General features: G+C 54.6%; 1 protein-coding gene across 1 annotated transcript in view; it reads right to left on the bottom strand.

Moving 5' to 3' along the window:
• KIRREL3 (kirre like nephrin family adhesion molecule 3) overlaps nt 1-26,650 on the bottom strand; it is a 173,044-nt gene that overhangs the window by 34,009 nt on the left and 112,385 nt on the right. The window contains exons 5-7 of the mRNA XM_075527996.1: nt 20,944-21,101; nt 13,748-13,898; nt 4,093-4,198 (exon numbers count right to left, since the gene is read on the bottom strand). Of these exons, the coding sequence (XP_075384111.1) occupies nt 4,093-4,198; nt 13,748-13,898; nt 20,944-21,101 (415 nt within the window). The remainder of the gene's footprint in view (nt 1-4,092; nt 4,199-13,747; nt 13,899-20,943; nt 21,102-26,650) is intronic.

Raw genomic sequence — 26,650 nt, 5'->3', positions numbered from 1 at the left:
CAATAAGCAGGCTTAGGCCTCATTCTTTTTTTCTTTTCTTTTAGTTTACCAGGACGGATTCATCCATTTATTTACACTTTTTAAAAAATATCATTTTATTGGGGGCTCGTACAACTCTTATCACAATCCAACCACCCATCCAGTGTGTCAAGCACATTTGTACATTGTTGCCCTCATCATTCTCAAAACATTTTCTTTCTACTTGAGCCCTTGGTATCAGCTCCTCATTTTCCCCCTCCCTCCTCCTCCTTCCCTCCCTCACGAACCCTTGATAATTCATAAATTATTATTATTTTGTCATGTCTTACACTGTCTGATGTCTCTCTTCACCCTCTTTTCTGTTGTCTGCTCCCAGGGAAGGGTTTATATGTAAATCATTGTGATCGGTTCTCCTTTCTCCCCCACTTTCCCCTTAACCTCTTGGTATGGGTACTCTCATTATTGGTCCTGAGGGGTTTATCAGTCCTGGATTCCCTGTGTTTTCAGCTCTGATCTGTATCAGTGTACATCCGCTGGTCTAGCCAGGTTTGTAAGGTAGAATTGGGATCATGATAGTGGGGGTGGGGAGCATTAAAGAACTAGAGGAAAACTGTATGTTTCATTGGTGCTGTACTGCATCCTGGCTGGCTCATCTTCTTTTCCTGACCCTTCTGTTAAGGGCATGCTTAGACTTCATTCTTATCCTCCTGCAGGAGCCCTGGTGGCATAGTGGTTACCCATTGGGCTATGATCTGCAAGGTCGACAGTTTGAAACCACCAGCAGCTCCTTGGGAGAAAGACTGGACTTTCTACTCCTGAGACAGTGACAGTGTCGGAAACCCACAGGGGGTGCTATGAGTCAGCACTGACTCAATGGCAGTCAGGGTATGCCCATTCCTAAAAGCAAAACAATAACACAGTCCCTCAAACTCCCTGCCATTGGTCAATTCTGACTCATCTCAACCCTAGAAGAGAGGGTAGAACTGGCCCTGCAGGTTTCCAAGACAGTAACTCTTTACAGAAGTAGAACGCCTCATCTCTCTCCCACAGAGTGACTGGGGGGTTCAAACTGCTGACTTCAAGGTTAGCAACCCAGTGCATAACTCACTATGCCACCAAGGCTCCTGATAGTGTCACCCTTAGTGTCCTGCTTTCGTGAAGTTGGTCATCCTGAGAGTCAGGCCCAGCAGCCTGGCTGAAGGGTTTTTGTTCAACACGCCCTGGTGAGAAGTATGGGGTTTGGGGGAAGGCCTGTGGATGATGGGGTCAGGCTCACTGTCTCAGGCTTCTGGTAGCTAGGTTCTTGGATGATGTGGAGAGTCTTATAGAAGGAGGGGAAGAGAGCATGAGAATTAAAAGTGGGAAGTTGTGTGCTCCGGTGTCTGGGCACTTGGGGGACTTGGTCTACGGAGGGCTGCCCCAGGAAACGGACACTAGAGGTTCTCTGTGTATGTTGTGTCTGGTGTTTGGGGACTCTGAATGAAGAACTGGGAGTAGGAAGGAAGCAGCCAAATGCATACGGAGACAAAGATTCCGCTAGGTGTTCCTTTGTGCATCTGTGGTCACTCTCAGAGAGGTGTCAGGTCCAGGCACGAGCAGCTCTGCCCTGCTCTTCTGAGCCCGACGAGGCTGCATGGCCCAAGGGGGCCTGCAGTCCAGTGGCTCAGAATGACCTTCAAGGTCACCTCGGTCTTCTCTCCGCTTCCAGGCCAATGGGCAGTTAAGTCAGATGGCCCAGGGGGATTTTTAACTGATTTGAAAATAGCCCCAGCGTTGGAAACCCTACATCTTCCTAGGTTCTGGCTCCAGTGTGGCTTAGTTGCATTCCCATGGTCAGAAGCACCGCCTTCTTCCACGCTACACTTCCGGCTGACTCTCTGGCCTGTTTCCTCGCATACTGCTCCGTGCTTGCTGGGATGCGTCTTGTCTTTCCTACTTTCCACCTGCCACGGCTGGCTTAATTTTCAAAGTCTAGAATCATTAGCATCCCTAACACTTGCTACTGCTGCAATAAATTAATAACCTGCTCTTCCCGCAGAAAGGATACTCTGAGCCCCACCATCAGGAGGGAGCGGGGCTCCACCATCAGAGAATACTGGCGAGGAGGTTAGAGTCCTCAGGGGAAGAAGGTGGGTGTTCTGAGGGCAATGGAGGCCAGCAGCTGGGTCTAAAGGAGGAGAGCATCTTCTGCCTGGGGAAGGCAAGCTTCCTGAGATAAGGAGGTGAGAGGCTTGGGTTTAAAGGAGGTGAGTGACTTGTGTCTAATGGAGGTGAGTCATCTGGCTAGGGGGTAGATAAGCGCTAACTTGGGTGAAGGGGAAGGCAACATACATTAAGAAGGAGGTTGGCCAAAATGGATGGAAACAGGGCAAGATGTTGGAGGATTTTCAAGAGTTAGAGGCAACAGAAATAGTTATGGTTATAATACATTCCTGCCACAGTGGCCATCTGTGAGCAGCTGCTTGGCTAGACGGGCAGTGGAGATAAGTGTGGGTGGGAGAGTGGGCGTGTACTCACACACAGACATAGGCTTGAGAGAGAACACTTGTACACGAGTATGTACCTTTGTGGCAAATCTATCCATGGATGTGATGGAGCAAACGGGGGTGAAATGATGAAAATGTCTTAGGTATAACAAAACACCTTGAGGGGATGAGTTAGTGGGGCTCAGGGATCAGGACATGGTCTCAGGGGACACCAAGTTCAGCTGGGACAATGTGGTTTACAAGGACGCAATTCTACACTGTGGCGAGTAGTGACTGGAGTTTAGTGAGCAGCCATCTAAGGTGCAACTCTTGGTGTCTCCCTTGCTGGAGGAAAGCAGAATGGTGGAAATAAAAAGACATATGGAAACATGTCCGATGGACTAATGGGCCATGCAGACCACCAGCCTCCATGACCCGGAGGAACTAGATGGTGCCCGGCTACCATTCTCAGCTGTTCTGGACAGGATCACATTAGGTGGTCCTGGACAGAGTGGGAGGAAACTGTGGAACAAAATCCAAAATCATAAACGAGACTGGGTTCACTGGTCTGATAAACACTAGCGGGTCCCTCGGGACAGTAACCACCATGCTTTGGATCCGGAACTAAACTCACTGAAGCAGGTTAGAACAATCAACCATTTAGGATCAAAGGGGAGCATTCTTCTGAAGTCCAGAGGCTTTGGAAGGAAGGAGGGAAGGGAACAGGAACCTCAGGGAAGAAGTGGGGTGAGTGATGGCACACCACAGGGATAGCAATGGATGGCTTGCAGCAAAATGTGTATAAATAGCTGACCATAAAACTGATGGTCTGTTTGGTAAACCTTCATCTAATTCATAATCAAAAGTTAACGAGGGGAGGGGCTGCGTAAGTGTCTTGGGTTTAGAGGGGTGAGAGGCACAAGTCTGCCCTGGAGAGCCCCTGAGGCTGTTTTAGGCTGAAGTCACTGTGGTGACGTGGCCCAGAGAAGGAGCTGTGGGTCTCACCGCCCAGCCTGTATTCACTGAGTAACTGTACACACCATACCCTGTGCTTGCCTGGAAGAAGGCCCATCATGGGAGAGAGAGCAGATACACACAGACTCTTTCTTGGCATGTGGGAAAGGGCTACACAGCGCCAGGGGGGAGAGGGTTCCCAGGTGCCCCTACACAGGGTGAGTTCTCCCTGACAATCAACCTGACCTATTGGACAGTATGGAGTCCAGGTTCGGGTGTTCCTGGTATTCCTCATTTTCTTTCTGTGACGTTCTCTGTCTTCTCAGAAAACAGGAATGCACATGCTATCCCGCCCCCCCCCCAGGGGTGCGATGTAGGCAGCAGAAGTCAAGCATGTGCAGGCACGGAGTGAAGGAGCTGGATGGGTGAGGGTGGTGGGAAAGAAGCCTTTCTTTCCTGCCCGGGAGGTGTGGGAGAAGGTGAGGGAGAAGGGGACAGGAGTCCTCACCTGGCCAGGAGTTGGGAAGGCCAGGACTGATGAGAAGGACAGAAGCTATTGGGTAAAGGCCAGATACGAGCCCCCCACAGAACCAATCCTGTGCTTGTGCTGACAGCCATAAGCCCCCCCCCCCCAGGTGATGGGCGGGGCATAGGCTGCAGGGACGGGGCCCTGCCTCCTCCACAGCGCTCTTACCTGTAGTGGGTGACGGCAGGGTTGGCCTTGGCCGAGCAGTGGAACGTGACGACGTTGTCTTCTAACACCGGCTGCGGCTCCACAGATAGGTTGACAAGAGGGGGGTCTGCAGGGAGAAGGGCCGGGCTTACACAAGCAGGCAGCTGTGTAAGATAAGCGAGGGGCAGGAATATCCTGCCTGGGTGGCAGGGAGGATAAAGGCCAGAGACTAACCTGAGGACTCTTGGACCAGCCAATGCTTCAATAGACCCTCTCCTCCCCTCCAAAATTGGGGGCACAGCAGAAGGCCCCTCCATACCCAGGAGGTGTCTGCACTGGACAGTTGCTTCTGGCAGTGGAGCCAGGGCTCCTTGTGTCCATTTAAGGCAAGGGCTTGACCGCAAATGGAAGCTCTCTGGTCCAGGAGCCCCCTGTCCTTCGCCTAGATTCCAGTTGGCACAAGCAGGAAAGAGAGGTGAGCCAGATGGGCATGAGTGGGCAGGTGGGCACTAAGCCCCGTTTACCAAGGTATTTTCTGTCTTGGCCATGTGGGTTTGTTCTCTCACTGTTCGGGTGCCTGTTAACTGAGAGGGGGGGGGGGTTGGCGGGGTTGGGGGGGGGGCTACACCTTCTCATCAGCTGCTCATCTTTGTTGAATCCTGACTGGTGCCCACAGCCCTCAGGGCACTCGGTGGAGCTCCCTATCCCCATTTGGCATGGCAGGAAGCCAGGCTCTGAAGGGTGGGAGTTGGGACAGATAGAAAGTCTGAGAGAGGCAGGGAGAAGAGACAGAGAAGCATATGAAGAGACACACCGAGTGAGGGACAGAGAGAGAGGATGCAGGCAGAGAGACATGGACAGAGACTGTGGGGAAGGGGGCTTGAGGGGGGCGTGAGAGAGAGAGAAAGAGAAAACAAGAAGACAGAGAGAGTGAAGAGGGAAAGAAATAGAGAGAGAAAGGTAAAGAGATGCAGAAACGAGCGAGACGCAGAGAGAGACACACAAATTGAGACATAAAGGAAGAGTAAGAATAAGTGGCTGAGAAACGGAGAAAGGCAAAGAGCAGACAGACAGATGGAAGAAGCGGGGAGTGATGGATATATATATATATATATATATATATATATATATATATATATATATATATACATACAACCATATATAATCCGACAAAATTTTCAGACTAGAGGAAAATGAACATTGGGGAGACAACGCAGAGAGAGAAAGGGACAGGTGTGAGGAAGACCAGACAAACAGACGCAGAGAGAGATAGAGAGATGGGCATTGAGGTGCAGAGGCTGAAGGAGACAGAGGACCAGCTCCGTGGGGCCAGGGGGCAGTGACCACAGAGCTTCTCTGAAGATGGTCCCACCCATGCTCCTGGACTTGCGGGGCTCCCACGGCTCCCAAGTTGGCCGGCCTCCATCCTCCTTCCTCGTCACCACGCTGGAGCTTCACGCTAAGCTGAGCGAAGAAGCAGACGGGACCCAGAGCCCAGTCAGCTCTTCCAGGCCAGTTCCGATCAGTGAGCTCTGTGAACTGCTGGAAGCCCCTTGGGAACTTTGAGTGGCCCTGTCCACTTTCAGACAAGGAGGCTGAAAAGCCAGTTTCCTTCAGAGGGATGAGGTGGTAGAGGGGGGTGGTCCCAGCCTGAGCTGCCTTGTCCCTGACTGAGGATGTGGACGGGGTCTTGAGTCTGTCTGAGGACCACGATACAACTCCAGCTTCAGACAGAGCCAACCCCCTCTGGCGCTGGCATCCCTTGACCTTTTGGCCCTTCGCCCTGCTTGTGCTAAACGGGCCTGGACTCACTGCCCTGTGTTGGGGCCTGGGGGATACCCTCTGAAACGGCAGGTGGTGTGTGCAGAGGAGCAGATGCATTTCCTGAGTGGCAGTGACAGCCTGTGTGGGAGCCTGGCTTCCCCGCATTACCCACCTTCCCCGCTCCGGGTGGGGACCGCCCTACCTGGAAGCTGGCCTTCAAGGGAAGGGGCGAGTCTGCAGACAATCTCCGTCTCAGACTTGTGAGTCCCGGTCCAAGGAGGCCAGGGATGCATATGGCAAGGAAGAACTGCAAGAGGTCACCCCTTTGGAGAGTGGCAACTCTCCAGAGCTCTGTACCCTCCCCCAGCAGCTGCCTGTCACCAGCCAGTGAAGAGCTCCAGCTCCCAGGGACGCGAACATGGTTAAGTCCCTGTCTATTGTGGGCACCAGGGGGCATCAGTGAAGTCCAGCCCCAAAGGACACACTAACCCAGCGGGGCATCCGAGAGCTCCTATATCCTGTAGGCCTGCAGAAGTATGTCCTCAGGCATGGGGCTCTGGTCCCGGCTGTCTGGGTCTGATGGCCCGACTCTATCAACATCCTATGTGAGGTGGACACAGTGCCAGTGCCAGAGCCCAGAGAGTAGGCACTGGACTTGGGGACAGTTTCGGAAGACCGACTCCTCTCCAAAGTGTCCTTTATAAAGAGTGAAAACTTTAGGAGGCAGGGTGATGGACCAGGCCCCGGCCGGAGGACCCTTCCTTCTTGCATTGCATACTGGTCGTCGTCTCGCGGAAGCCTCCGGATGGGCCTTTGTCACCCCCACGTCTTTGCTGCACCCTTGGAGCCCAAACTTTCTTGGAAGGAATGGGGAGAACAATCCCTAGGAAGACGTTCCGCCTGGCTGCCTCATCTCCCCGCCCCAGCCCCAGATCAGGGGCACCTCTGTCCCTCCTTCCCGGTTCGGTTCGGTCTCTGGGTGCACAGCCACGGGTCTTTAGGAATCTGCCAGGCTCCCATGATATAAAGAGTCGATGTCATATCCAACTACGAAACAACTATGTTAATCCCGCTGGTGATGTTGCCTGCTTAACTTGAAGGACGGCGGCTTTGAAGTAGCTGGTGGAACCAAGATCACAGCGAACAGATGTTACAGCTGAGAGTCTGCTGGTGTTTCCATCAGCAACTTGCATGTGCGTGTGCTTGCATGTGTGTGTGTGTGTGTGTGTGTTCAAGGGAAGAACTGCATCAGGGAGCGGCTGAGAGAAGAGAGAAACCTCATGACTCAGTGATTTCATTGCACCTCTATTTGAAACTTGGCAGCTGGACACAGAATCCAGATGTGGTGAGGCTTGGGGGTGTTAAGCTTTCTCTCCCATTACTCAATCTGGGGCTTTGTCTTCCGTTGGGTAACACAGAAAGACCAAGGGAAACAAACAACAAATGTGCTTTTGCTGAGTTGGGATGCTTCTTGGCTGAGTGAGAACACGAGCAGGCTTGTAAAGGCAGCTCTGACCCAGCCCACGGCGCCCACAGCAAACAGCAGGACGCCTCCCGAATGAGCAAGCGAACACGCCTGCCGGGGCGAGGAGGAGAAGGGGCTAGAAGATGCTTTTGCTTGGAAGGCAGGCCAGGGGAGGGGACCCCCTGGGACCCGTGGCTAAAGGCCTTTCTTTCCCCCGTTAGGACTGTGAGGGGCATGTGGAGGAGCAGCCACCCCCTCTGAGCACCGGTCCTGTGGGCTTCATGGAAGGGGCGGTGGAAGCCAGAGGAGTGGCTGACTCGCGGTGTGTCAGGTGCTGTGCTCAGAGCCTGACGGGCAGGAGCTAATGTAATCCTTTCCGCTAGGAAGTGGGCGTTATGACCTCCCTTACAGATGGGGAAACAGGGACAGAGAGGTTGGCTTACTTAGCCAAGGCACCTCAGTCAGTGGCAGAGTCAGAATATAAACTGGGGGGAATGCTGCGGATTGCCTCGGTCCCCTCTGGAAGCCCCAGCTTTGCCCTCTGACCGCAGAGCCTCCGTCCTGATGTGGCTGAGCCCTCCTTGGAAAGAAAGACCGAAAAAGCTCCGAGACCTGGCAGAACGTGTCATCTATGTTGCTGCGAGGTGCCATCAAGTTGGTTCCGACTCACGGCAACCCTGAACCACAGAACAAAACACTGCCTGACCCCGCGGCAGCCTCACAATCGTTTTTACATTTGAGCCCATTGCTGCAGCCACTGCGTCAACCCAACTTGTTGAGGGCCTGCCACTTTTTCACCGCCCCTCTAGTTTATCAAGCATCATGCCCTTCTCCAGGGCCTAGTCTCTCTTGGATATGTGTCCAAGGTGCGCGAGGCACAGCGTCACCATCCTTGCCTCTGAGGGTTATTCTGGCTTCGCTTCTTCCGGACAGACCTGTTGGTTCTTTTGGCAGTCCATGGTACCGTGACTATCCCTCACCAGCACCATCGTTCAAACGCAATGACTCCTTTTGGTCTTTCTTATCCAATGTCTCCAACTTCCACATGCCTATGAGGCAATTGAAATGACCATGGCTTGGATCCGGCACACCTTTCCTCAAAGTAACATTCTGGCCATTCAAGACTTCAGGGGGTCTGGTGCAGTCGAGTCACCCAGTGTAGCGCATCATCTGATCTCTTGAACCCTGCTTCCACGAGCATTGTCAGTCCCATCCATGACAAGTGCAGTCTTTTCTCCATTTATCATGTTACCCATTGGTCCAGTTGTGAGGATGTTGGTCTTCCTTCTGGTGCGTTGTGATCCATACTGAGGGCTGCAGTCCTCGATCTTCATCAGCACGTGCTGCAAGTCCTCCTCACTTTCAGCAAGCAAGGCTGTGTCCTCTGCATATTGCAGGCTGTTAATAAGCTTTCCTCCAATCCTGAAGCCGAATTCTTCTCCATATGGTACAGCTTCTCTGATGATTTGCTCCGCATCCAGATTGAATAAGGATGGTGAGAGGATACAACCCTGACACACCTTTCCTGATTTTACACCATGCAGTATCCCCCTTTTCTGTTTACACACTGCCTATCGATCCATGTACAAGTTCACACAAGCACACGGAAGTGTTCTGGGACTCTAACTCTTTTCAAGGCTGTCCATAGTTTGTTATGATCCACAGAGCTGAAGGCCTTTGCACAGGCAATAAGACACAAGTAAACACCTTTCTGGGACTCTGCTTTGAGCCAAGACCCAGCTGATGTCAGCAATGACATACCTTGCTCCGTATCCTCTTCTGAATCTGCCTGAACTACTGGCAGCTCCCTGTCAATGTACAGCTGCAACCATTGTTGGGCGATCTTCAGCAAGATTTTATTTGCACGTGATATCAGTGATATCATTCGATAATTTTCCCATTCTCTTGGGTCACCTTTCTTTGGAATGGGCACAGATATGGATCTCTTCCAGTCAGTTGGCCAAGTAGTGCTTCTGGTGCCTCATCAGGTTGTTGAAATAGTTCAGTGGGTATATTCCACCCATTCCTGGAGTCTTGCTTTAGGAGCCCCATGCTTTAGGTGTAGTTTGAACTTCTTCCTTCAGCACCATTGGTTTTTGCTCAGATGCTATCTCCTGACGTGATGAAATGTAGATGAGGCTTTTTTTCTTTTTGGTACAGAGACTGTGGGTTCTTTCCATCTTTCTTTGATGCTTCCTGCATCATTCAACACTTTGCCCATGGGATCTTTCAGTACGGCAACTTGAAGCTTGGATTTGTCTCTTTAGTTCTTTCAATGTAAGATATACGACGTGTGCCTTTTCTTTTTGGTTTTCCCTCTCCAGACACATCTGTGGACGCGGTTAAATGGATTGTCTCATTACATGGCATTTAGAGGAAGGTCTTCGCTAGGAGGTGGGCAGCTATTGTTGACAGGACGGTCTTCCTGGTGTGAGGGAAACAGCCTGGGGCACACCCACTGCTTGCTACAGGGGATTTGGTGCTGTCAGCCTTGAGAACACAGCCGGTGGGTGGTTCCCGTGGCCTTGCTCTCGGGACCAGCTTAGTTTAGATGTGGAATATCCCACTCAAAGTTGATGGGTCTTCCTGGAAATGTCAGTCCCTTCCACAGAGCATGGGGGTCAAGTGCTGGGTGTGCTTTGGCCGAAGGCGCCGAGCGGCAGACTGCCTGGGCTTTCTCCTCACTGCTCTTCGGCCTGCGCCTTTATAACCCAGTGCACACTTGGAAAGCATTTCTGCATCGCCATGGTGCGTCTGCCACTCTCCAAGGAGCCCTGGGGTTCTGAGAGCCCCTCTGGGGAGCCAGAAGTCTGAAGGATCGACCCAATGTCTAGAATCCTGGTTGACAGTTCAGATTCTAGAAGGCAGCAGAAACCTTGCAGGGTAGTAATCGACAGGCTGTGGATGGGCAGACACAGCCGCCGAGTTCCTGGGGAGATTGATCTCTTTACCTTCCCGATATGACCATGCTTACCGCTCCCCCAGCCCCTCCACTACCTCCACTTCAAACTAAGAGTCTTCTTCCACTCCTCCTTAAAGGAGAGCTCTTGCCAGGACAAGACAGGGGTGGCATGAAGGAGTGTCTCGGGCACTCCTTCTCAGTGTTGTAAAGCGCAGCCTCAACCTCGAAACTAAGAGCCTCCTTACATTGTTCACACCGGCTACTTCCCTCCCCACCGCTCCCCGAGTCCAGGACCTGGCCTTGCACACCTGCTGCTTCTTCAGTGGGACCTCGGGTCCAGAAAGGCTCCACCTCCGCTGGGCTGCAGAAGCAATGCTGTCACTTTACCTCCTAGGCTTGGGTTCCTCGTCTGATTTGAAACACTATGTCCAAGGTGTCGTCTTGTTGAGGATCAACTGTGGGTCAGGGCTCTCCCTCCGCCCCCGCCCCCACCCCACCCCCACACAGAACAAAAAACCCTCAAGCGCAAAGCTATCTAGTCATGCCCACTTACAGCCACCCTACAGAACAGGGCAGAGTTGCCCCTGTGCCATTCCGAGACTGTAACGCTTTAGAGGAGTAGCAAGCCCTGTCTTTTTCCTGCAGAGTGGCTGGTAAGACGAACTGGGGATCTGGCGGTTAGCAGCCCATCTGGGAGGAATGACAGTGGGACCCACAGGACGCACAAACCTCTTACTGGACGGGCTGCCAGTTGTGATGACTGTGACAGCCCTTGTCCTGCTGCCCTTTACCAATCCCTAGCCTGGTCGGGAGACCTGGGCCAGCTGCAGAATCCTGCGCGAGAGACAACCCAAACTGCCTCCCCATAGAAGCAGCCAAAGCTCTAGCAGGCAGGGAAGTTTCTAGCAGGAGCTTTAAAGCATCGCCATTGTCAGCACTAACCATGATCACTAAGTGCTTCCTGTGAGCTAAATAGGAGAGAGGAGCGAGGAAGTCTAGGTTGGTAACGTGGGTGGCCTTGGGAAAGACAATCAACCTTTCATGACCTCAGTTTCCCCAAGTAAGGGTCGTCATTTTAAAGACGTGAGATGGTCATTGTGAAGGAGGTAATACAGGTGAATGGAGCACAGTCGGCGCTGATGGACCAACGATGTTGCCTTCTCTGATCTCAGTGCAGATCCTTCACTGAGGGGCAGTCGTGGCCAAGCCTCCACCAGGGTCACTTAGCCACGTCAGAGCTCAGCCGCTTGTTCCGGTTTCCTCGCCAAGGGACGGGGTGGAGGGGGCAGGACAGGGGGCACTGAGTGGGCCAGCAGACTGACTGCGATACTTATTGGCATGCAAGTTCCCAAGGTGGCGTGAATGGTTACGCATTTAACTATTCACTGAAAGGCTGGTGGTTTGAATCCACCTAGAGGTGCCTTGATAAAGAAAGGCCTCTACTCAAGTACTCCCTCAATGCAAGGACACTTGGTTCTAATAACCATTCTGTGTTGCTCATCTTCCCAACATGATCGCTGAAGACAAAGCAGGTATAGAAGCAAATGTGGTGAAGAAAGCTGATGGTGCCCGGCTATCAAAAGATATAGCATCTGGAGTCTTAACGCCTTGAAGATAAACAAGTGGCCATCTCGCTGAGAAGCAACAAAGTCCACATAGAAGAAGCACACCAGCCTGTGTGATCATGACGTGTTGATGGGATCAGGTATCAGGCATCAAAGACCCAGAACAAAAAATCATATCAATGTGAATGAGGGGGAGGGTCGAGTGGAGACCCAAAGCCCATCTGTAGACAACTGGACATCCCTTACAGAAAGGTCACAAGGAAGCGATGAGTCAGTCAGGGTGCAGTGTAGTACTGATGAAACATACAACTTTCCTCTAGTTCTTTAATGCTTCTTTCCCCCCATTATCATAAGCCTAGTTCTACCTTACAGATCTGGCTAGACCAGAACACATACACTGGTACAGAGAAGAGCTGGAAACAAGAGAATCCAGGACAGACAAACCCCTCAGGACCAATAATGAGAGTAATGAGGCGGTGGGGGGGGGGGGGAGTAGAAAGGGATAACTGATCATAATGATCTACATGTAATGCCCTCCCAAGGGGATGGACAACAGAAAAGTGGGTGAAGCGAGACATTGGTCAGTGTAAGACATGCACAAAAATTTATAAATTATCAAGGGTTCATGAGGGAGGGAGAGTGGGGATGAGGGGAAATGAGCTGATACCAAGGAAAGAAAATTTTGAAAATGATGATGGCAACATATGTACAAATGTGCTGAGACAATGGATGTATATATGGATTGTGATAAGAGCTGTAAGAGACCCCCCCCCCAAAATGATTAAACAAACAAACAAAAAGAAAGGCCATGCCTTTGAGCACCTCACAGAGCCTGTTTCTACTCTGCCACCGGAGGTGAGAGGCAGTCGCTTAATGTGGCTCTTCTAGCCCTCATCCCTTATGTGCTTTATCTGGGCTCTGCCTCTGGCTCCCCCACATTTGGAGGGGGTTCTCTGGTCCAGGATTGAGGAGGCGTTAAGTCCTGATCTCAGTAGAGGGTGCGGGTCAAGTCTCACCCTTTGCTTCCTTGGGAGTGTGACTTGAGGTGCCATGCTTCCTTTTCCATGGGGGTAGTGTTGGCTACAAAGACAAAGCACACCTCCAATCAAAGCCATTCCTCAGTGGAGAAGAGCCGCCGGGACCCAGAGAGAAATCCCAGGGCTGCTGGAAGAGCAATTCTGACACCTCCTCTGAAGGGGGGAGGCAGCCGAGATCAGAGATTGTGGCCCAGAGGCTCAGAGGAGCAGCGCTGAGACAATGGAATGGATGGGTGACAGATGGGCTGGCTTCCTGGCCCACAGAGGCAAAGGCCACGGGACCACGTGCCTGAGAGGCTGAGCCCGGGAAAGAGGCTTGGCTGTGGACCCATGACTGTAGCCTTACTGTTTGGCGCTCCTTCCTTAATAACCTCTTTTAACTGTATCACCTGTGAGTTCTGTGTGGCCATTGCAACAGATCATGGAACCAGCATAGATGGCGAGGGGCGTGGAAGGAGCGGTTGGTGTCAGCGAGGTAAAGGAGGAAGGAGTACGGAGGGAAGTCTGACCCCTGCCTTGTGGCAACAGGGAAGCCGGGGGTGGGGTGTGGGTGGTCAGATACCCCCCCCACCCAAGTGGTTTATTGCATGGGGTCACCAGGGATTGGCATTGGCTTGACAGCAGTTGGCTTGGATTTTGGTTTTGGAAACCTGGCTTGGACAGGTAGCTTGCAAAGCACCCTCGTATGTGATGGTTTCCCATCACACGACAATCAGGACAAGCAGGGTCTTCTGGATGTCCCTGAAGTCCAGCCTGTCCTGTCCACAGAGCCATTTGGCCCCTTTCTTACCCTGGGATGACCCACAGGGAGGACATGGGAGGAGGCTGGTGGGTGGCTCTGTGAGCTGACTGTGTAGGCCAGGCCTCTGCAAGGCAAGCCCTCGGCAGGGTGGGGGGCGGGGGGGCGGCACACCACCAAGGGCCTTGCTGGACCAGTACTCACGTTGGATGTCGATGGTGACAGATGTCTCCTTGCCACCAGGGATGGCTTTGTTGGTGGCGCGGCATACGATGCTCTGCCCGTTCTCCACGTCCCCAGGGGAGATGAAGAGGGTGCTTACTATGCTCTCTCGCTTGCCATCTCGAAGCAGAGTCTAGGGTGGCGAAAGAGGAGAAGGCACCATGTCACTTGGCCTGAATGGGTTGGGGGAGGCTGGGCAGCCTCAGAGAGGACAGAGGGGGGAGGCTGGGTCAGTTCAGGAGGCCCAGGGCCACCAGCCCCCTGCAGAGATGGAAGTTGCCTGGTCTCCCTGGCCTGGCAGAGCCCTGGGCTGAGGAAGGTAAAGACTCTAGAAGGTTTTCCACCACGTGTGGAGATCAGTCTGGACTTGCATGTCCGAAGTATAAAAGAAGCCAAGTGGCTCTAACAGAAGCCAGGTGGTGGTCATACATGAAAATGGGCTCATAGATAGAACATGCTGGAGTCCCTGGGTGGTGGTTTATGCTTTCAGCTGCGAAGGCAACCATTGATGTTCCAAATCCACGTAGAGAGAGCTTGATTTAAAAGCCCTAGAGGCCCCTTCTGGAAGACCAACCATGGACAATCATGGCAACACCCCCTAGAGGGACCTTCTGGAAAACCAGCCATGGACAATCATGGCAACACCTGGTCGTAAAGCCTTTGCTCTCCCTAGTGGTTGTTTCTCCCCATTCTACAGCTCTGCTGCCCTCTCAACTCCAGCCCCCATGGTGCCTGCACCCAGGCAGCGCCCAGGCTGTGCCATGCACCGGGGCCCAGAAGGCTGTGTCTAGCATGGGATGGGCAATGCTGAGAACTCAGACTGATGGACCGGGGAAGGAACTGGATTCCCTCCAGGCAGAGGTGCCGGATGCAGGCTAATTCTGTCCCCGTAGGGGCCAGGGAGTCGGCGCGTAGATGCCACTTCTGGAAACCTCACATATCCAGACAAGGTTTCGACATCGTCCCTAGGTCTTCCACGGGCCCTGTGAGGATGAGGTCATCATCCTGCGTGCTGGGCAGAGCTGAGGTCCATACTCAGGAACCCGAGCCCTGGGCCCCCATTTCGAGACCCTCGGTGTGGTTGTGTTGACCCCACCTTATAGAATGGATAGTTAAGCCCACCTCATCACAGGATGGTCAGTGAGCACGGTGCTGGCTGAGCGCCGCACTCTGGGCTCGGACAGCACGGAGCAACTCTCTAGAGCAGCACATCCTCCTTCCAGCAAAGCTGGACGGTGAAATCCCAGCAGTTCCCCGAGCGGGGCAGGGGGCCTGGATGTTGTCCAGTGCCCTCTAACCCTGGCCAATAGCACATTCTTTCCTGGGACCCAGGCCTTCCTGGGGGGGGGGGGCAGAGGAGAGAGCTGCCAGTTCCCGCACAGCAGGGGTGCGTCTGATTAGCCAAAGGGGTAAAGAGGGTTGTGCCCTCCCTTCCATTCCACCCCCCCCACCAGCCAGGCCTTGTGTTAATCTGGAGGCCCCCCAAAGATGAGTGTGGGTGTCTGTCGTTCAGCCCCAAGTCAAAGCCAGAGCCGTGAGCGCTAAGGCGTGGGCATGGGCTCTTCAGCCAACCTCACAGAGTCTATAAATAACTGAGCGATGATAAAGAACAATTTCCTGGATGAAAATAAGACCTCGGGGTAGGATGAGGAAGGCGGGGCGGTGGGTGGTAGGTGGGAGGGGAGTCTAATTGTTACCCCCCCCTTTCCTTGGGGCTAACAAAGCACATTTGCATAAGTCTGACATTGCCAGCAACCCCTCCAAATACCCCCCACTCAGCAGGGGGGCGTGGAGGGTAGTCTGGGCGCTGCTGGGAGGGGCACGAAGCCCTGCTCCTAATTAGGCCTCCCCTCCTCCCGCACCCAGGGTGCACCTCTGCCTCAGAAACATGATTAATGGCATATTTACTGTATCTGGGCATTCGCCTTTCTGGGAAATGAGAATTCTGGTTCAAGTTGTTTGTTCCAGCTAATTAGAGAAAAAGGGAAATGTGCCTGCTGAACAAAGGAAGAGCCCAGAGACCTCAGGCCTCACCCTGGCTCCCAGCGCCAGCCCTGGCTGCCCTGGAGGAAGGGGTGGGCTGAGATGAGGCAGGGTGGGACGCAGGTTCTGGATGAAGCTGGCCTCTTCTCAGGTCCAATCTATCTTCCTCTCCTCATTTGCCCCACCCCCGGGAGTTCTCTGCCTTCCCCCCATTCCGTCTTTGTGTCTTCATGCCCTGTCCCTTTCCCACATATGAATGGAGCCTGTGGACTTGGTGGCCTTCAAGGTCCTTCCAGGCCATTCTGTCCCTCACAGATTTTTGTCACTGCCCCACTCCTCTTCCCGCCCCCCCCCCTTCCCTCTACTGAACTTGGCTCTGGAGACACTCTGGGCCCGGTGCCCCCAACCTCCCCTTCAGAAACATCATTAGCATGCAGATCAGCTCCTGGAGGGGAAGTGAGGGAGTCACTCTTGATTCCTGGGCCCCATCTCAAGACAAGGTCACACCACCCAGCCCAGGCCTCACTGGGGCGCCCTCTCCATAGTTCAGGAGAGCACTGCTGTGCTGCCGCGCCCTCTCAGGGGACCCTCCTAGGAAGTCCCAGGCCACCTTGAGTCCCCAGGCTGCTCAGGAAGATGCATTAGGATGCAGCCCGCCCGAGGGAGGGAGCACAGAGGCTTGGGGTGGGGTTTTGACTTCTCTCTGAAGCCAAGGGTCTAGTCAGGTGCACTCCCCCACACCACGGTCCCATAACAAGGAGGCCAGAGCCCACGCTGCAGGTGGCTTTCTGCCCTGCTGCCCTTCGGGTGTTTCCTGGGCCCCTCCAGATCCTAAGCTGGGCGGTAAACCTCTGTCCAGTAATGGCTTCCAAAGACTTTCCCTAACTCCCCCTGGGACTGCCCCGGGCCTTGTTGGAACTCCCGCTGCAGCCTGTCTGTGTGCCCTCTTGCCCACCCTCCACCACACTTACCATTCACCTTCCCTGTTCCCCCCCCCCCCAGGAGTGGCCCAGGAGTCTGGGCACCGGCAGCCACCCTGCCTTCAACAGAGACCCCTGGACCTTGACTGGGCAGGGACGAGCCAGGCTGGCCCAGGAGATGGGAGGGCTGCCTCTGCTAGAGGAGGGGCAGGCAGGGAAGGCTGGGGGCTGCAGCCCCTATATGCTCACTAAGAGGTGCTCATGTATATGCAAACGGGCTTGGAGAGAGGTCTGATTGCCTGGCAACAGACCTCTCTCTCCCCATCTTACCTCCCCACCTGCTGGGGTCCTTTGGTAGCTGCTGCTGCAGGAGTGGGCTGCTGTCACCCAGCTTGAATAAGCCCCAGAGTAAAGAAATCGGAGGTCTTACCCCCCACCCTGCAACCCTCAGGATCCCCAGTCGGTGCCCTAAGCTGGAAGGGGCCCCCCTTCACAAAAGAGGCCAGGAGGAGGCCCTGGCGATGGACAAGTGAGGTGTGCCGGTGATAGGGTGAGTGGTGGGAGGGCGGTGCTCAGCTGGGCAGGGCCCCATGGAGTTCGTGGGTCCTCACACAGAGTGTGGGAGCTCTTGTTTCTTCTGCACCAGGTCCCCACGCCGTTCCCAGCATTGGGCCCCCATGGGAATTATGTCCCTGCCATGCCCTCCCCGTTCCTCACCAGGGGAAGGAGCAAGCAGGATGGTGGCTCCTAGGGGAAGTTTCCCTCTGGATACAAACCGGTCTTCTCTCCTCTTCCACACCCTCTCCCTGTGTGCCTGCTTTGCTTTGCTCTGCCTCCTGCCCCTTTCTGCTACCAGGGCTGTCGTCTGCTCTTCCTAGACAGGAGGAGTGGAATTGAGTACACACCTTGCTACCCACAGCCTGGGGTTTGCTTCCAGACACCCACGCACAGGGTCCTGGCCAGCAGTCAGCTTGCCCAAGCACCTGGATCCTGTGTTTAAGGAGGGGCGGTGGGGGTGTCCTGTCTCCTCCTAGGGGAAAGGCCGGATCCCTCCAGGAATGATGCAACTCTTCCCCATGTGGCTATAAGGCGAAGGAGCAGACAGAACATTCCAGCGAGTCGGGGTGCGTGAGGCAGGGCCCTGTGAGAGGGGTCAATAGTACTAACTCATGCTTATCCACCCTTTTTTAGAAGGTGCTTTAACTGCACAATATCTTTGGGTTTTCATCGCCTCCTTACTTTGCCGCTGGGTGGGGAAACTGAGGCAGGGAGTGAGTGATTGTTCCACCGTGACGGAGCCCAGGTCTGACATTGTGGGGCCTGCCACACCTGGGAAACGGAGGTGCACACCACCCTCAAGGCCCACGAGGGTCGAAGGAAGGTCCCTCTTGCACTGCGGGCAGGCACTCGCCCAGGTCAGTGCTCATGAGCACAGGTTGAGTCAGGGCTATGGCTTCTGCAACTTGTAGGCGGGGATGTTGAGGCACAGTAAGGTAGACCACACAGCTGTAAGGTGGTGGGCCCAGGCTGCAAATTCAGCCCATCTTCGCTTGAGCTCTGAGGGCCACGTGGGCCCCCGCCCCCTACCCTGCCCCGACTCTGAGGCTCCAGGCCTCTCCTCATGCTCAGCACCCTTCAGAGGAGTTCTTGGTCTAGGGGCCCCTGCAGCGCTGTTACAGGAGGGGTTCAGGGTGGGAGGCAGCACAGGGCCTCTGGTAGGGACTGAAATGTGTCCCTCAGATGCATGGAACAACACTAGCCCCTGTGTCTTGTGGGTGCGAGTCCCTTCTGCGTCCTGCTGAGGAAGCCTTTGCGGTGCAGGGTGGGCGCTGGCCCTAAGCGCCAGGAACTGCAGCCCGGACACGGAGGCGTGCGCTCACACTGGGGAGGACGGGCGCGAATGGGAGGACTGTCAAGGACCCAGGAACCCGGGCCACCGAGCTGGGCCAGACAAGGGGCTTCCTTCCCCCAGAACCCTCACCGAGTCTCCCCAGGAGCCGGTGCCCTGGGTCCAGACCTCCCGCTGCCTGAACGGTGAGAAGATAGAACACTGTTCTTAAAGCTCCCCCCACCCCCTTGTGGCATTTCTGTCACCGCTGCAGCAGGAACCAAAGGGGGCAGCCGCCCCCTGCGCTCTAAGCCTGGGGTTGCAGCAGGCGGCAAGCTGTGAGCACAGTGCTGCTTGGAGGCTCCCACCCCACTCTGCGCACAGGCGAGGAACCGAGCCCAGGCAGCAGGAGGAGCTGTTGGGGGCTCCGCTACCGGGACTCCTTTCCAGTGGGCTCTCCACTGCCTAAGGTGCCCTTCCTGGTGCCCTCCCAGGTGGCAGAGGCATGAGCAGGTAGTGAGGCCGAGACTGGAAGTGTGTTCTCCCCGTTCTGGGTGCAGGAAACAAGGGACACTCCCAGGGCATGTAGGTGGATGCTTCTAGAGAATGCGAGTGGGGGGTGGGGGGAGAGGGAGGAACGGGGGTGGGGGGGTAAGGGGGGATGGGAGGGAACGGGACACTGTTCTTTTTGCAGCTGGGCTGGAGTCTCCGCGCCCATGAACCCTGGAAGCAGCCAGGCTGGCCTAGCTTCCTTCCCTTACCCGCCTCTGGATGATGTACTCCCTTTGTCATATATTTTTATTTCAGAACAGCAGCGCGGCCAGCCCAGGAAGTAAGTGGGAGGATTTATTTCTCAGTAGACAGCTTCCCCCAGGGATGGAGTTGTGCCCAAGGGAAGGGATTTGTCTCAACGCTGGGCAGGGCCAGGTTTGGTGGGTAGGGCTGAGATGACCTCTCTGGGCAGGAGGGTCACACCCCTAGAATGGGGACCGGCCTGTCTCACATGCTTCTCTTTCTAGAACCTGGGCTTAGAGGAGGTGTGGGGTGGGGGTTTGGTTGGTGGTTCGGGGACAGGCACCCCACCCCCATGCTCTGAGGCCATGGGGAGAGGGGAGCCTAGGGTCTGGAAGCTTGAGCCTCCAAGGTCCTGGTATAGCTTCTGGAGGGGCCCTTGGGACTCTGGGGGCCTGCCCTTATGTGCAGCTCTGCTGGAAGGGACAGGGGACCTCAGCCTCCCATGCCCACATGGCAGCTGAGCAGGCAGTGACTGTGGATCCTGCCTGGGGCCTGTCCATCTTCACAGGCTCGGCAGCACGCGGCCCTTGTCAAAGGCTTGCTTCAGGGTGGGGTGGGCGGTAGGTGAGGGGCTGTGCAGGCCACTTGTAGCCTAGATGGCACCTGTGTGAGGGAGGCACCCCAGCAGGGTACAGAGCTTGGGGACGGATTGTGGGCTGGAGCTCAGCCCTCCCTGACCCTCAGCCAGGTGCCCTTGGACAGGGCAGAACCTGAATAGCCCGACCTAACAGTCCCCAGAGGGTTGTACTAGATTCAGTGACTAAAACGACATAGGAGGCCCAGTTAGATTCGCATTTCAGAAGTACAATGAGTAATGTTTTAGAGCAAACATAGCCTGCAAGACATTGGGGACCTTTGGACAGGAGACAGTTACCTGTTGTTCAGCTGAAATGCCTATTGAACTGGGGTCCTGTGTTTTATCTGCCAACAGTAGGCCTTGGCCTGAGCCCTGGTGCCTGTGAATGTGACCTTGGAAACAGGGTCTTTGAAGATGCTATCACCCTGAGGTCATACTGGGGCAACCCCTTGCTCGGAGTGGAATATTCCTACTCAAGGTGACTCCATTCAGTATGGCTGTGTGTCAGGGCAGAACTGGCCCCCATCAGGCTTTCGATGGCTGACTTGCGGGAAGCCTGGGACTGGGCCTTTCTCACAGTGCACTTGTGGGTGGACTCAAATAGGGGCGGCCGCTTCCTGAAGAGCGAGCAGCTGAGGCCTTCGGCACCACAGGGACTCCCACACCAGAGGAGGGTGGCCCGATGCCGACAAGAGCATGAAGAAGAGTCGGAACCGCACAGCAAAGATGCACGTGCCCACCGAGCCATGCCAACGAGCACCAGGTGCTTCCAGAAGCCGGCCGGGAGAGGCACCAAGGGGTCTCCTTTTCTTGGAGAGAACTTCGCCCTGCTGCTGACACCTGAATTCGAACTTCTGATCCCTACAGCTGGGAGACAATATGCTTAAGTTCCTTGGTTGGGGGGTCTTTTTTTTTATGGTAGCCCTTGAAACAAATAGAGGCAGAGAAGTAGACAAAGTGGGAGAGCAACAAAAACATCTACAGTATAAAGAGAGAGCAGCCAGCGCTTCAGCCAGGGTGGGGGGCGAGGAAATGCAAGTCCCCTCTGGCCTCTCCTCCCAGGCCCAGGGCTCACCTTGGAGTAGGTGGCTCCGTTGATAACCTCTCCTTTTTGCAACCAGATGATGGAAGCTGCAGGCTTGGCATTGTTGGCGTGGCAGGTGAGGTTGAGGGGGTCTCCTGCCCGCAGGCTGATCACGGGCCCCCCTAGGATGACGGGGTCATCGGGAGGCACTGTGGGGAGAGCAGCAGAGTCAGGCTGGGCCCGTTGCATTTTATGGCAATGACAGTGACTACACTTTCAGAAAATGTATAATCCCCAAACGTTACGACAGCAATAGCCACAGCACCAAGGACTGCTGACCCGCCCACCCACATTCATTCTGCCCACAGGCAACGCATGGAGGGGTGTGTGTGTGTGGTGTGCAGGCCTCGTTGGCCTTGGTTTATGGATTGAGAAGGTGAGACACTGCTGCCGAATTGCTATTTGTGGCTTTCGATCATTTTGAAGAACAAAGTCACGTCTGTGGTCTTGTTTAATCCGCACCGCAACTTTGTAAGGTCACTGTGGTTATAATATCCCCAATATAGTCCAGTCCAGAAGCGGCGTGCAGCAGGATTAAGGGGCTTGCCCAGGCGCACATCGGGAATGACCCATGACCTGTGGCCATGCCAGATCCCACCCAGCAGAGCCGTCGGTGCCCAGGTGCCGGGCCACTCGGCTTTTCCTTCACACTTGGTTCTTGAAGAGCCACCCGGCCCCCCTGGTCTCTAGAGAGAGCAGATCTCTCTGCCCTGGCTCAGCATTGCGAGTCCTACTGTGCTCAGCAACCTTGACTCCGGCCAAGAGGAAGGTGTAGTAGGCTCCCCCCCGCCCCCCATCCCCTCAGAGGACAGCGCCCAGGTCAGGCCTGTGCGGCTGCCTCCCTCCCCAGGGCATTTTCCCATCAAGTCCATCCTGGCCTGCTCTGGCTGCCTCCTGCCTGGCCTTGTGGGGAGGTTGGGCCTAGAATGAGTAGACTCAGTGAGTGTCCCCCACCCCCACCCCCACCCCATTTTTCTGTTTCCTGGGGAAAAACAACCCTCAGGGCTTCCAAGATCCAATTTCCATCCCACCCAGGATCCTGGCCCAGGAGGAAGCCAGCCCCTTTGGGAAGGTCATCCAACCCCGCCCAGCCTTGGGTGGCTCTGAAGCCAAGCCACCCCAGGAGGCCCAGTGTGGTTGGGGATGAGCGCTGTGCTGCCAGGCTGGAGGGGTGGCCGGTGTGGGCCGAAAATGAAGACAGCCTCCCCCATCCCCACCCATTGACTACCCGCTCATTAGGCCCCTTGAACCACGAGGGGTGGGCGTGGTCAGATGGAAAAAGCTGGCTAATTAAGGCTTTCTATCAAGGGTGGGCGAGACTCGTTGCCAATGGAGGGAATTGCATCTCCATGTAATGTACTAGGTCCCTTCCAGCAGGGGGCTTGGGCAGAAGGGACCTGCCCTCCCACTTCTGAAAGGTGGGGGCCTCCCATGCCCTTCTTTCTGCCTTACCCAGGCCCCAGGCCCGTGGCTTTGCCACTGGACAGCACGGAAGGATGGGAGCTTTGCTGTTGTGTCCTGTCGTCAGTGGACCCCTGCCCGGACTCACGATGACCCAGGCACAATGGAAGGAGGCACTTCTTTCCAGTCGTGCGCCATCCTCCTGAGCTTGATGCCTGGTTGCTTTACCGTAGATGCCCAGACTTTTCTTCCAGGTGCATCTTGGTCTGGAAGCTCTGCTGAAACCGGCTCAGCATCAATGCCTCCACTGACCTGGGTGATGACTGCGCATGGGGTGCTTTGGGAATTGAACCCGGGTCTCCCGCATGGAAGGCAAGAAGCCTACCATGGAGCCCCCTCGGCCCCCACTTGGAACTTTCTAAAAAACTCATCACCACAGAGTCAATTCTAACGTATGGCAACCCTACAGGACAGAATAGAACTCCCCTGTAGGTGTCCAAGACTGTAACTTCACAGGAGTAGAAAGCCCCTTCTTTTTGCAGCTGGTGGTTTCGAACTGCTGATCTGGTGGTTAGCAGCGCAACCCGTAACCACTTAGGCATAGACTAAATAGCTGGCCTTCTCTTATCTTTGCAGTCGATGACCCACATGTTGAGAGAGTGCCCCAAATCAGGCGTTTGAAGACCAGGGAAGCCATTCCTTGTCTGGGATTGAATTTCATGGGGTACCAAGTGAGGGAGTAAACTGGAACCTCTGAAGTCCCTCTGTCCCCGCCCCCACCCACCCGCCCTGATGATTGCTGGCTCTCAACCTGGAGGCAGCCAGTAGCTGTGGATTTGGGGTTGCTGTGGGCTGGGAGAAGGGTGGGAGTAGCTTAATGGATACAGAACTTCTGCTTGGGGCAATGAAAAAGGTTTGGAAACAATTAGTGGTAATGCTTACACATCATTATGAGCACAATTAATGACAATAAATTATACAGATGAAAACGTCACATTTTATGTTCTATGAGTTTATATTTTAACCACAAAAATGCTATTGTCCCTGATAAATTATATATTGTTATTTCGTATCTTACACTGTCCATTGTTTCCCTTCACCCACCTTTCTGTTATTTGTCCCCTTCGGGGTGGGGATGGGGCTATTTATCCAACCTTGTGATGGGTTCCCCCTTTCTCCCGCTTCTCCTCCCCGATCATCTCCCTCCCCTCATGATATTGCTACTTCCACTACTGTTCCCGAGAGGTGTATCTGTGCTGAATTTCATGTGTGGAGAGCTCTTATCTGTACCAACGTGTGTTCTCCAGTCCAGCCAGATTTGTAAGGTAGAACCGGGTCATGGTAGTGGGGGTGTGGGGAGGAAGTATTCAGGAACTAGAGGAACGATGTGTGATTCTTTGTTGCTAGACGGCACCTTGGTTGAATCATACCTTCCTTATACTGATTTTGTGTGTGTGTGTGTGTGTGTGTGTGTGTGACATCCAATTATCTACAAATGGGCTTTGGTTCCCCACTTCAACCTCCCTCTTTCTCATCCATATCATTGTTTGTTTTGGATCTTTTGATACCTGCTGCCCGATCCCATTGACCCCTCATGATCACACAGGCTGGTGTGCTTCTTCCATGTGGGCTTATTGAACAATATATAATTGATCAAGGATACACGAGGGAGGGGTATAAAAAGGTGCTCATACCAAGGGTTCAAGTAGAAAATATTTTGGAAGTGATGGCAACATGTACTAATATGCTTGATACCATTGATGCATGGAATGTTATAGGAGCTGTAAGAGCCCCCAATGAAATGATTTTTAAAATGCTATTGCCCAGTAAGTCCCATAATGAACTAAATTTGAAGCTCTGCAGGTGGACCCCAGCACTTGGGGTGCTGGAAGCTTCCAGCTGGTTCTGGTGTATGGCCAGGTTTGAGATCCAACCAGCTTTGGGTTTTTGCTTAGGTGATGACCAACCAAAAGGCTGGCAGTTCGAAGCCACCCAGCAGTGCTACAGAAGAAAAGCCTGGTCACCTCTGCCCATCAAGAGGACAGTGGACAAAACCCTGCAGAGCAGTTCAGCACTGCAGCACATGGGATGTCAGGCGCTGGCACCCACTCGGCCTCAATGGGCTTGCAGTGGGGAGACCAGGGAGGCGTTTCCAAAACAGAAACACAAAACACAACAAACTAAAACCCAAGGCCTTCCTTCTCACTTCTCTGACGTGGTGTTCTTGGGGTATTGGGATGAGGGGCCGGAAGAGTGGGGCTGGGCTGTGAGTACTCAGGCACACACGCTCTCACACACAGGCATCCACCCTCAGAATAAGCTCTGATTACATCTTTCCAAATAAGTGGTTATCATACCGGTTATTCATGTAGCCATGCATTATTGATTGGCCTTCGCCTCATTACACACCAGATGGGGGTAGGGGGTGTGCAGTGGGGGCTGCGGTGTGCGCTGGGTGGGGGTGGGCAAGTAGCAGGGATGTTTGGGGGCCAGCAGGCTGAATAGAAATCAACAGGCCCTGTGCAGCTGCAATTCGGATGGAAGGAGGGCAACTCATTACCTCTCCATTCAGACTCGGGCCCAGACTCGGGCTGGGAGGGGAGAAAGTCTCGGAGCCTCGGAGCCCAGAGATGCATTATTCATGCTGCACACCCCCAAAGGTTGGCTATTATCCCGAACCACTATAGAGTTTGGTCTCCTAATTTTTAATCACAGGGAAGGTGGAAGCGTTAGCCTTTTGTGATTAATCCTGAGATAAAAATAGTTGACTGCTTTGGTGTTGTGCTTGTTGTCAGGGGGAAAACGCTTTAACTGTTGGGTGTCTGAGCCCTGGGGCAGACCTGAGTGGGTCCCAGTCAGCACCCATCCACCCCGTGGGGACCAGCCTCTGCGTGGGCCTAGCCTGGGAGGACCCAGGACCAGTGGGTGGCAAGGGGACGGGGGTCAGGCTCCTGTGCATGCTGCTTATGGAAGGACTGAAACATTTGGATGAGCTCAGGCTTCACAATGGCAGGGAGGCCACTCTTCCTCTGTCCCCGTTCATCGTTCAGGATTTGGGCAAGCAGCTGGGGATTCCAAGCCCACCTACGCCAGCCTACAGAGCTGCTGCCCCTGGGCACGACTGTGCACACGTAGGGTGCAGTGTGGGGTGTTCATTCTCCTTACATCTCAGGGGGAGGCTCTGTGGAATTCCCTCAGCTCTGCTGCCTGCTGCAGGCGAGGGGGTCTGGTGTGGAAAGGCAGGGCAGGGAGACATCACACAGTGATGGAACGGAGGCCCCAAGGCATGTGGATGGCCTGAAGGCCCCGGGTCACCTGGCGAGTGAGGGCTAAGGAAGCTGGGGATGGGTTTGGAAGGGCATCCTGCTTCTACCCAGCGTGGATAGTGCCCACCTGCTTCGCGTCCTGTGTGCACTGCACACACAAGAGACTCTGCTGCTGAAAGCTCTACGCCACGCGTTCTCAGGAATGCTCCTTTGGGCAGAAGGCGTTGGACAGGAGCTAAGCGGCCCTGCGGCCCCTTTCTACTGGCCATCTGCTGAATAGTGTGCCGAGTTGTGGCCAGGAGGTCTGGAGACAGAGTCTTCTTCTCAGTCCTGTGCCCAGCGACCTGTGGACTCCTCCAGCTCACTGGGCTTGCTGGCCTCGGCTAGCCACCCGGCTAACTCGCCTGAGGAGGCTGCAGGTACTCCTGTGCTGGCAGAGCACTTAGGCCCCACGGGGTTTCCTCAGAGTCACCCCACCAGCTCTCTGCCTGGGCTTCCAGGATTTCTCATGCACCGGGTCAGCTCAGGTGGGTGACCCAAGGCTTCTCCTTCTCCACAACAGAAGTCTGACTGGGCGCATTGTCTATTGACACCGGGCCAGCAGCTTCAACACAGAGCGTTATATTGCCCAGCGGAGGGCTGTGAGGTCAGCTGGCCCTCCTCCTGTCCCCAGGCACACAGCAGAGACCCTCACAGATCAGCCCTCTGGTGGGACGGCTGACTCTCGTCCACTCATGCTGTCCATTCTTCCCAAGGCAGGTGGACTGGTCTGTGAAACATGTTCACGTCCACCACTGGGCTCTCCGGGTCTCCATTGAAGCTACAAGCCCTGGACCAATGGGCCTTGTTGGGGTTCCAATGGCCCCTTCACGGTCATGTTGTTCTCCTGGCTGTGTCTACCCCTGCCCTTCTGTTTCCAGACCCGACAAGCTTCTTGCTGGTGTAGGGCCATGCTCCGGATCTTCCCCGTCTGGGATCCTCATCTGCCTCCTTGCTCGTCGGCTTCCGCCCATCGGTCAGGCCTCAGTGTG

Source organism: Tenrec ecaudatus, chromosome 12 (genome assembly GCF_050624435.1).
Source record: "Tenrec ecaudatus isolate mTenEca1 chromosome 12, mTenEca1.hap1, whole genome shotgun sequence".
NCBI classification, from domain to species: domain Eukaryota; kingdom Metazoa; phylum Chordata; class Mammalia; order Afrosoricida; family Tenrecidae; genus Tenrec; species Tenrec ecaudatus.
The sequence above is the reverse complement of the archived record's forward strand: the minus strand, read 5'-3'. Positions and strand labels throughout refer to the sequence as shown.